At 35.7% G+C, this 12096-nt stretch overlaps 1 protein-coding gene across 9 annotated transcripts in view; it reads left to right on the plus strand.

Annotated features, from left to right (window-relative positions):
- QKI (QKI, KH domain containing RNA binding) overlaps positions 1–12096 on the plus strand; it is a 162102-nt gene that overhangs the window by 36347 nt on the left and 113659 nt on the right. For all 9 annotated transcript variants that reach the window (XR_005986249.1, XM_041745511.1, XM_041745512.1 and 6 more), the window contains one exon: positions 2649–2791. Coding sequence is in view for 8 of the 9 variants with exons in the window: in XM_041745511.1 (XP_041601445.1) it covers positions 2649–2791 (143 nt within the window). In the remaining variant the exon portion in view is untranslated. The remainder of the gene's footprint in view (positions 1–2648; positions 2792–12096) is intronic.

Genomic DNA, 12096 nt, shown 5'->3' on the forward strand with positions numbered 1-12096 from the left:
GTTTAACTTAAATGCTCTCATTGACCACCCACCTGCCCAATCCACTGAGTATTAACAGAGGGCCCACTGTGTTCAAGGCACTGTACTAGGAGCTGGGGACATAGTGGATAGCAGAATCTCACAGAACTTCCAGCTATTAATTAGAGAATCACACAAATATTTAGAGAAATGTAGTTTAAATGGTAAATATATCTTCTATTTTATCATCTAACCATTTAGATGTGAAGGTCATTTATTGTAATATTTATGTATTTTTTAATTTAGTCATCTAATCTGGATTTCCTTTTACTTGATTCTCTTGGTTTTTCTAAGTTTGATACATTTGTTTACCTGGATACATGTTGTTTTCCTTTTTAGTCTTTTGTATTACTGTGGTTATAGATTTTTAAATATTGAACTCTTCTTGCATTCATGGTATAAATTCCACTGCCTTGGTGCATTATTTGATATGCTGGTGCCTATTTAGGATGTTTGTGTTAACATTTATACACACATTTTATCTATAGTTTTCCCTTACGTTGTTAGGATTTTTATATCAGCGTTCTTAATGCCATAACAAGAATTAGGCAGTTTCTGAAGAGGAAATTTAAATGTACTAAATTAATATTGAAAGTGCTTTTATATAGATACCTGGACTAAAGGATATATGCATGATTTTAATTAAATTTCCTTAATGTCCTTTGATTAATTACTTGCTGTAATTATGTAAACAGTTTTTTATGTTTAGCTTATTACTTAATGGTTGAAAACGTGATTGGAGAATTGCTGTCACATGCTAATTTAAAATAAACACTAGTTTGATACTGGACATTTTTAGGCAAGATTTCATTATGAAACTAGAAATACTAAAAAGAACTTAAGGAATAAAGTCTTGCCTTTATGATGTAGTTAAATCCAAGGTACCTTCTTTTGATTTCTTAAAAGTTGCACTTGCTATTCAGAGGTGCACGTTTGGTAAGCTTTGACAAGCAAATTGTTATTTAAGAGATAAGATTTGTTATAAAATGAATATTGCCATCATTGAAGCAGAAAATGTATTATAATACAGTATTTTCACTGATTTAAGACTATCTGGGTAAGAACACGTTTGATCATGACTTTTTGCTGTGTTGAGTTTTATTTAGTAAAGTGATTATATAAATAGTTAAGAAAATTAAAGTGTGCATTCATATTTCATAGTTCCTTAATAGCAGTAGATTGAAATTCTATGTTTGGAAGGCATACAAAACAAATTTTAAAAATAAAAGGCATTTTACTTTTAAATATTAATGGATACAAGCCTCTTCCAAGGAGGATGTAATGTGTAGCATGGAGAGACAGTTGCAGAGTCATTCAGCTAATTTAGTTAGCGACAATCCTTATTAGACAGTATAGTATGTTCTAATGGGCAGAGGTCTGTCCCATAACACATTGTGGAAGCTTAATAAAGATTTCTTGAAAATTAATCAGTTTTTTTGTGCAAGTCTTGATTCACTGGATTTCTCTCTTGTATTTTTTCTTAAAAGTATATTTATACCTGGGAACTGTCCTAATAATTTTTTAAAAGGTCGTTGACTTTAGGTAATTCTGCTTTTCTTATATTTCATTCATTGACCTGATGTAGTTTGGTCTCTGTTAACCATCTTTTCCTTGAAACTTCTCTGATCCCCAGAGGCTTGGGGGGCAACTCCAAGGTACCTCTCTTTTGCTCTTTACTTTACCATACTTCTGTGGTATTTGACATTGTTGATTACCCTGCTCTTGGGTCTGTCATTCTTAAGCTTCTTTGACACTTCTCTCTTCCCTGCTTTTGTTACGCACCTTCATTTCTTCTTGATTTGGATCTTCTTTGCTTTATTCCTTAAATGTTGCTTTTTCTAGGATCCATTCAGTCTTTCCTTCTGTCCTAAGACGTCTCTTCTGTTCCTATAGCTTTGACTAACATATTTGTATATCAGATTCAGACTTCTGCTGAACTTAAAAATCTGTGTATCTATTGGACATCTGTTCGGATATTCCAAAGATATCTAAAATAGCCAAGGAAGTAAACCAGCTTAAATCTTATTCAGATTAGTTCTGAAGTTTAAAAGAGCCTTTGTTATTAGTTTTGTCTGATAGGCCTTCTTATTTGACTAAGGCTCTTATTGGAATGACTGGCCTCATTTAAACATGGAGAATTTAGGTGGAAATGACAGGTATATATATCATAGAGGGTAAGAGCTTCGGCTCTGCAGTAAACTTAAAATATAGGGGCCCCTAGATGACAGTCAGAAATGTCTGACTTTTGGTCAGCTCAGGTCAATCTCAGGGTTGTGAGATCAGACTCCATTGGGCTCTGTGCTCAGGGCAGAGGCTGTCTGGGACTCTTCTCTCTCTGCCTGCCCCCTTTCCCCCAGTTTACATGTGTTTATTCTCTCAAATAAAAAAAAAAATCTTTTAAAAAACATTATTTGGTTGATGTAAATTTGATTTCTGGTAGAAATTAATTAAGGCTATAGTCCTGTTAAACATAGACTTAATCCAGGGAATAATAGAATAGGTTAACAGTTCTTTATTCTTTGAGTTTTAACACTTTATCAATGAAACCCTCCCCTACCTTTTTATTTTTTTTCCTTGACTAGGCGGAATATTTTTTTGTCTAACACATTTAAAATTTTTACTTTTAACAGAAATTAGCAGAGTACGGAAAGACATGTACAATGACACATTAAATGGCAGTACAGAGAAAAGGAGTGCAGAATTGCCTGATGCTGTGGGACCTATTGTTCAGTTACAAGAGAAACTTTATGTGCCTGTAAAAGAATATCCAGATGTAAGTATATTTTGTTGTTTTATTCAATTTTTTTTTTTTTCTGCTTCACCTACTTTGGGAAGGGATGTATCTGGTGATAAATACTTAAGCATTGTCAGCAGCTTTGAAAAGAATGGCATGTGAGGGACTAAAGGTGTGATTAATTTGGTGTGGACAACTTAAAAAAATTTTTCTTAGTTATGTTTTCATTTAGTTGCTGCGATGTCACTTTTGGAAATGCATATGTTAAAGACTTGGTTTTAGATTTCAAATCGAGGCCAGAATTATAGAAGAGCTTTGGCCTGAATGTTGCAGAGGGCACCAAATACAATTCTCTACTCATCTTTAATCTGACCTCAGAAAAGGCACAACCTGGGCCATGTCATCCTTTCAGTAAAATGAGAAGTTGAACTATGTGACAGCTGAGCTTCCTTTCAGTTCCACACTTTATATGATAACCACTGTTCATGATTTTTTCTTTTGTCTTTTTCATTCTTGTTTCTTGCCTATTCTTCATAAACATCGTGTTTCAAGTAGCCTCCTGTCCTATACCGCTTAATTTATAATTAGCTCCAAACTCTTTGTGTTTGTTACAAAGCCCTATGTCATATAGTTCTTTCTATATCTCTCTGACCTCATCTTAAGTGATTTTCCCTCTTCCTCAATATGCTGTAGCACTGTAGTCACATTGACTATTAGAACAAGTCAGGTCTATTCCCAGCCTAAGTACATTTATGTTAGCTATATACTGGCTGGCTTCTTTTTGTGATTAAGATTTTAGCTCAGATGTCACTCAGAAGCCTCCCCTCACTATTTTATCTAAAACAATCTGGTTACTCATTGTTTCACACTAAGTCTCTTTTTTTTTCTGAGGAGCACTTGCTATTTGGTATTTTTAAAATTACTATTTTTTATTTCTTTGCATCAGAATACAAGGTACTTAAGAACCTTTTGTTATTGTTGTTTACCATGTACTCCCAGTATGCATAATTTGCACATAATTGGCTCCAGGACCTTTTGAATAAATAAAGTCAAATGGGTGGTATTTTGCTAGGTCAGAGAATTATTCTGAAATCAAAACTATTCTGCAAGAAGGAGTTGATATTGTAAGGTCAAATGTATATTTATATTCTAAGGTTCATTGATTCGGTGGACAGTATACTTATCTAAAGATGGAAAATAAATACCTTAAGTTGGATTAATGGAAAAACACGTTGACATTTCACAAGTTGCATTTCTAATACCATTTTCTTTAAGGCTAGTACATTTACCTTGAAAGTACTTTGGTTGCACACATATAAACAATTCTGGATAATGTAGGCAAAGAGTTTATTGGAAGATAATGTGGTATAAAAGGGTTAAAGAAATGGCTGGAGAACAAAACCTCATGTAAGAGAGGGCCCAGAGCAGCTCTGAGAACCTCAGCACTAGGAATTTGGACTCTCTCTTTGAGACCTTTACTTTTAACATCATTTGGCTTCAGCGCCTCCCAGACTATCTTCAAACTTCAGATTCTTAGGAGAACACATGTGTTTTGGACCAATCTACCATGACGAAAGATGGGGGGTTAACTAACATAACCTAGACGAGATTACTTTGGTCTCACCCTTGAGGATTGGAATGATTTCCTAGAGATGAGAAATTATGATTTGGGCAGTTGTCCCAGTTGGTGTCTACTGCTGTTTGGTGTTTCATTATCTCCTAAATGATATCAACCTTGTCATCTGCTTCTTTAAAGGATAAAGTTTCAGCACTAGCCATTAACACAGAATTATGTAAGATCATCAGATCTTGTTAGAGAATATAACCTTGATCTGCCTGGTCCCTGTTGGAAAAAATCCTGTTCAGGGAAGGTGATATTTGTATTGCATTATTTAAAAGACATGTTTGAGGGGTACCTGGGTGGCTCAGTTGGTTAAGCAGCTGCCTTTGGCTCAGGTTTTGATCCCAGTGTCCTGGGATTGAGCCCCGTGGGGAGCCTGCTTCTTCCTCTACTCTTCCCCCCAGTCGTGTGTGCTTGCTTTCTCTCTCCCCCTCGCTCAAATAAATAACACTTTTTTTTTTTTTTTAAATCAAAGACGTGTTTGATATAATCCTCTAAGTCAGAAGGGATAGATTTTGTAGTGCGGATCCAGAAGGAGGTAAATTTTCACTGTATTCCTGTCTTTTTCCCACCTGTTGGGCTTCGTTACTATGGTCAGCTCCTGTTGCTGACAGGTGTTTGGCGGTGTACCATTGTCTAGGTCACTGGATCTCAAAATGTGGTCTCAGATCCATGCCCTCTGGGAACTAACTTGTCAGTTAGTTTCAAGCCCTACTCTAGACCAGTTGAATTAGAAGCTCTAGGGGCAAGACCTAGCAATCTGCCTTCCAACCCATTTGCGTATAGGTGATTCTGATGCATGTTAAATTTTGAGGAGCGCTGCTCTTATCATCAGAATAAGCAGGGCTAACAGGTGATTCTTTTGCCAAGCATTGTTCCAGGAGCCAGGTATAGTGTTGAATTAAACAGTGCCTCTGCTTTTGGGGAGCAGACATTGTGGTAGCAGAAACTGGCAATAAACAAATGAATATTTATTTTAGGTGCAGTCAGTGTTATGGAAAAAACTAAGGTAGGCTAAGCATGTAAATGATGACTGTGTATTTTTGGTAATAGTATCTCTTAAGAGAGAAGGAATGCAGAGACATGACTGAAGTGATGAGGAGGAAGGCATGAAAATTATGTGAAGGGAGAACATTCCAGGCAGAGTGAACAGCATGTGCGATGACTGAGGCATGAGTATCTTGGGAGGTGTGGGAAGATACAAGATCATGTAGGGGTTGTGGGCCCCAGTAGGGATATCAGATACTGTTCTGAGTGAAATGGGAAGCCATTCAGATATTTTGAGCCAAGAAGTGACATGGGCTCAGTTGTTTTTTAATAGATTCATTCTGGCTGCTGTGAGCAATGGTGACAACAGGGACACCAGCTTAGGGGGCAGAAGAGGAACTTGAAAAAGAGGACGTAGAAATTCTTGGATCCTTCATAGACTGCTAATTTAGAGCCAGTAGCATTTGCTGATATATTGGTTATGGAGTGTGAGGTAAGGCCAGGAATATCTCAAAGTTTTTAATCCATTGAATAACAGAATCACTAGTTGCTGAGCTAGAAAAGACTAAGGCAGGAGCCCATTGGGAAGGTGGGGATTCTGCAGTTCTGATGTAGAGGTGTTGAGTTTGAAGTCAAATGTCAGTGTGTGGGCATACCAGATAGGCAGGTTGGTGGATGAGTTGCGGGTGACTTTTGGTACCCAACAATATCGATTTTAACAAAGCTTTTTAAATGAGAAATTTAGTTATAATTCATAAGAGGAGTGATAGGGTTTTAAAACCATTCTGGTTCTCCAGATAATTTTTTTTAATACCTTAATTTTAACTCTGTTACAGGAATTTAAGTTATATTTTATACAAGAATTCTGTTAGAAGAATTAAGTTAATTAGGGTGTCTGGGTGGGGTTAGTTGGTTAAATGTCCGACTCTTAATTTTGGCTCAAGTCATGATCTCAGAGTCCTGAGATTGAGCCCTGCCTCTGTCCTTGTCTGCTTAAGATATATCTCTCTCTGTCTCCCTCTGCCCCTACTCCCCCAGTGTGTGTACATATGTATGTGCGCGCGCTCTCTCTCTCTCAAAAAAGAAAAAAAAAGAAGTTAAGTGTGTTGTGAGAATTTAAGATTTTTTCTTTGTGGTTATTAATATATACCAAATGAGTAGTAACTGTTTTGTGGTCTATATTAGGATATTTATGTCATCACCTTTTGAAAAAATGAAATACTATTAAAGTAAAACATAGGGGTCTGTCAGATTTTGGCAGTATGGGAAAAGATTTATTTCAGAATTATTAATTAGTTAATGGGCACAGTGAAACAAATGGAGGAGCATTCTTGCTTTTCTTCACTTACTGTATCTTAGAAATCATTTCATATGCTTCCACCTTCCCCATTTGCATGTAGGTTTGATTTTGTAAGTGAATTCATTCTATTTAACTCAAAACTGCTTTTATTATTTAATATTTATTTTAGAGACATATGTGTGCATGAGTGGTGGGGAGAGGGAGAGAAGATCTGAAGCACCTTGCACTGAGCATGGAGTCTGATGCAGGGCTGGATCTCACCACTCTGAGATTACTACCTTAGCTGAAACCAAGAGCTCAACTGACTGTGGCACCCAGGTGCCCCTGCTTTCATTATTAGAGCTTTGAAGGGGCATGTGACATAGTAGTCAAAAGTGTGGACTCAACCCAGACCTCTGCCTGGCTCTACCAACTTATTTTGTGACTTTGGGCAAATTACTGGTCATTTATGGTTCTCCATTTTCTTACATTTCTAAGGAGATAGTCTCTCACAAGTATATGAGGAGTTAAAAGTAAATTAATACACGTAAAGCACTTGAAAAATGCCATAATACTGTATAATTGTTAACTAGAATGCAGGGTCCATGAGGATGGGGATTTTGTGTCTCTTTGTATTCTCACTGCCTAGAATAGTATGTAGTATTTACCATGACATTTACCATTGTATATGGTATAAATATATTTGTTGTACATATCTGTGTGAAAGCTTCACTTTTTCTTTTTTTTTTTTAAAGAGGAAATTTATTTTATTTTTTTATTCATTTACTTTTTCAAATACTGCTAAACTTTTAATTTGTTCTTTGCATTTGCACGTAACTTATTTTATAGAAGTATTAATTTGGAGATACCGTTTTGGACTTGGTTGTGTCTAGCTCTGGGACTTACAAGAGAAGAAAGTTTTAGTATTTGAGAAATGAAGTAGTGTGGTATAATGTCCTTCACAGTATTTTTTTAATCAGTGGCTTAATGATGTTTGAATGGGAAGGGAATTGAAAATGAACTGAAAACTTCTTCAAAATTGATATTTAGTATTTATATTTATTAATAAAGCAGACTTTATTGCATCTCTGCAGTGTCCAAGCACGTCCTAGAGGTTGAGATATTAATTCCGTTGAGAAAACTCTTGGACATACTTGAATAATAGTGGGTTTTTGAGTCAGACAGGCCTTAGTTTTGAATCTTGGCTTTACTCCCATATTGGTGTTTTTGTCAACAACTGTCTTAATACTCCATAATAAGTTACTCTAAAACGTACTGGCTTAAAGTAACAAACATTGGTTTTTGTGCTCTTTAGCCTTCACTGTATTGTGGCTGAGATTCTGCTGATGGGGCTTAGCTTCACTTGACCTGAGCCAGCTGCAGGTGGGTTTAGATCTTTGTGTTCTTGCAAGGCTCAGTCCAAAGGGGCAGCAGCAGCAACTAGGACTAGGCCAGCTGCAGGTGGGTTTAGATCTTTGTGTTCTTGCAAGGCTCAGTCCAAAGGGGCAGCAGCAGCAACTAGGAACATGCTCTTCTCATGGTAGGTCACTGGAATACCAGAGCGAAACCAAATTGCTTAAGCACACGTAAGGCCTCTCTTCTCATCTGCTAACATTCTGTTGGCCCAGTGATTGTCAATTGTGGATGATTTTGCCCCTCTCAGACATTTGGTAGTATCTGGAGAGATACTGGGTTGGCAAAGCTACAAGGGGTAGGGGTACTAGTGGCATCTACTAGGTGAATGCCAGGGATGTTGCTAAACATGTTAAAATGAACAGGGCAGCCCCTCCACAACAGCTGATTGTCCTACACCAAATGTCAGAAGCAATGAAATTAAGAAAGTGCAATATGTCACTCAGTCCACAGTAAGGAGACTGGAATAAATACTTGCTGAAAAATAATCCAGACTATCACATTGGCTTTAAGCAGATTGTTAAATTTTTAGAGTATGTTTCCTTGCTGGTGAAATTCTAAGACCCACCTCATAAAATTGTTTGGAAGAATAAAGATAACAAACATATGGCATCTTAGAGTGCACTCAGTCTGGCTTTTGTGGTCGTGAACATGAAAACAAATTCCTTTTGAAGGGGTCATAGTCTTTAATGAAAGATAAAGTAGATTACATCAAATCATTTAAGACTATGTAAGTTTATCATACATGCATAAAGTGACAGGCATGAAGAAGATTAAAGTTACACATAGGCCATCAAACTGGTAATTTGGTTGGTTGAGTTAGTAAGGACTTGTTTGAATTCATGGAGATCTTATAAAGCACTATGTGAATAAAGTTAACTCTGATGTAAATAGGAGTTAAGTTTCAATGAGTCAGTAATAATTCTGTCACTAAATATGCCTAGTTATTCAGTTTTGAGTTGTCAGAAATTCTTTTATAGGATCTGCCTGAGTGGTAGATAAGTTCCAAATACTGTCAAGGTCTAGCTGTTACGGGTATTAGTAGTGTAGTACAAACATGAACAGATTAGATTAGATTGTTTAACTCTTTACTTGGGTTGTGATATAAAATTGCAGTGAGACTTTCTCCAGATACTTAATATGAAGATAACTCTGATTTTTTGATGTTTTTAAAATGAATTTTAATTTTGAATGATTGTAGCCTTGAAAGGTAATGTCTTGGGTGTAAGCTATCATGAAGACAGCTGTCAAAGATTTGTAAGACGGAGAAAGGCATTTTCAAATATTTTTGCCAAAAAGGATCCCAGCCTGGCCACTTTAATAAAACAGATTTATAATAATTACTCGTCACTTCCTGCAGTCTCATAATAATAATAATCTATGTTAATGGTAGAATAAGAGTTTTAAGTTCCCTTTCAATCTATTTTTCCTGAATTTGGCTAGTCATAGCTTCTAGTTGAGTATATAGTATAAAATTGTTGATTTTTTTTTTTAACTTATTTCTCAAGGTTGTCTCCTGCAAATTGGCTGTTGAGCTAGCATTTGTTTGGGATGGGTTATGAGGAAAAAAGGGGTCAGTGCAGTTACTTTTATTAGGCCTTTGCTCCTTTGACTTTTGTGACTTCCTTATTGTGTTGAAAGAATTAATCAAAAGTCTTCAAGAGTCCTCATATATATAAACTACTTTTGCCTTTGTTCATAGAAACAAATGGACAGACATGAAATCAGAATTTAATTTACAAAATCTCCTTTTCATTATCTAGGTTAAGGCTTAATTTTTGCCTACATATGATCTTAATTATAAGTGAAAATACAATACATTAAAAGTAAGATCTACATATCTAATTGTTTACACATAAAACTACTAAAGATAGATTATTGATTTTTAAAATTTTTTTTTTAATTTTATTTATGATAGAGAGAGAGAGGCAGAGACACACGCAGAGGGAGAAGCAGGCTCCATCCACCGGGAGCCCGACGTGGGGTTCGATCCCGGGTCTCCAGGATCGCGCCCTGGGCCGAAGGCAGGCGCCAAACCGCTGCGCCACCCAGGGATCCCAGATTATTGATTTTTTTTAAGGACTGTTGGTATATTTTTTGTTAAATTGAATTGTAGAGTGTTTCAGATTATATGTTAATCTGTTGGGAGTTTTTAACAGTAGCATTTGATAATATTGAGCATATCTTTTAAGTTTTAGGTAGAGAAACTGTTATGGTTGACTTTGAACTTTATTTTTTAATTAATTTTTTTAAAAGATTCTATTTATTCATGAGAGGGAGAGGGAGAGGGAGGGAGAGAAAGAGAGAGAGAGAGAGAGGGAGGGAGAAGCAGGCTCCATGCAGGGAGCCTGATGTGGGACTTGATCCCGGGTCTCCAGGATCACGCCCTCGGTCAAAGGCAGGCACTAAACTGCTGAGCAACCCAGGGATCCCTGACTTTGAACTTTAAACTGATAATTTAGTGAGGTCAGTTTCATGACTTTTATCTTTGTGGTTTTAGTTTGGAAGTTTCCTTTTTATTTCACTCTGTAAGGGCATATGAAGGCCTGCTTTGTATCACATATTTAATAGGGTTTTTATGGTCTGAGCTATACTAAATTTCTTAGGATGTCAATAGAACTTATACCAAAAAGGAATTCAAGACATTCTGAAAATAATAAATTTTGTTTAGCTGTGGTTTTTCTCAAAGTTTAACAATTTTAAAAATTATAAGCCTTCTCAGTGTCTTAAAATGCTAAAGCTTTAAGTAATATTTTAACATTTAAAAACTAGTATTCAGAAGAACAGATTAGAAAATGGTCTTTAGTTTTAGGGGAATATTACTTGTAAGCAAATGTTTTCCAGGCCCACCTGAGATAGAAAGTTTTGCATACAAGATTTTTTTTTTTTATCCAAAGAGTTTGTTAAGATCTGATCTGTTAAAATTATTGTTGTAAGAGGCTTATCAATGAGTTGGATACCTAATCACTGATATCTAACCTCTATATCTCTTAAGATAGTCTCTGAGATAACCAAAGGAATGTAATACAAAAATTAGAGAGAAACCTAATTCTCAGGGCTATTCATATTTCAGAAATATCAAGGTATTTCTGTTAGATATTAAATGAAAGTTTGAGATGTTGATCTGTGTTGGCCCATCTTGAGATAGCATTATGACCTGGAAGTGAGTAAAGCAGTCTTCCCTCCCAAACTGGCAAACAGAATGAGTTGTGGGGTAGTTGAAGGTTATACCACTTGAGCTTGACCACCTACCTATCTTAGTTTCTTGTTTACAGTAGATGACCTAAATTTATTTTATGAGTAAATGAATTCATCAATTATACTTACTTTTGGTTTGAATTTGAGCGGAGAACTACTTTAGTTTTTGATGGAACCTGCCTTAACTTGAAAAACATTGCAATCACATTTCAAAAACTAGCCTTGGAACTAAATTCACTTAATTATTTCATAAGGAAAGCATTACGTGTCTTAGTAAATTCAACCCTTTAAAACAAATAGTAAATAAATTAGGTACATCCTGAAATCTGGTTTTGACCTGCTATAGAAAACTGTTTTTCCCAAGTCCAAAAACAATATCATCGGGTAAGCAACCTATCTAGCATGAACTTAGCCATCTCCATTTTTCATTATTGGTATGATAATTTTTTCTTTCTTATTTTGTAAGGAATTAAGCTTTAAAGAAATGTATCTGTATTGTTTTCTTTGGGGTTAGAGAGCAGTGGTTGTTTTGATTAGCTTTTACCTTTTTTTTTTTTTAATAAGTTGTATGAAAGCAGTTTAAATTTGCAATTTTAACAGATTAAGACGAAAGAAAACCAAAATTTGAAAAGTAATTAGAAACATGAAGGTGAGGAGATCTGAGTATAAACCAGTAAAATTTTAGCATCAATCTTTTATTTCAGAAATGTGTGTGGCCTGTTCTAGGCACCAGACACAAGAATATCAAAAAATGTAATCCCTGCCCTCACAATAAATACTGTTAGACGCGTAATCCTGTAATAGAGTATCAAGGACTAAGAGAACTAAGGCAGTGAAATTGAAGTA

The sequence above is a fragment of the Vulpes lagopus genome, chromosome 2, assembly GCF_018345385.1.
Source record: "Vulpes lagopus strain Blue_001 chromosome 2, ASM1834538v1, whole genome shotgun sequence".
NCBI lineage: Eukaryota > Metazoa > Chordata > Mammalia > Carnivora > Canidae > Vulpes > Vulpes lagopus.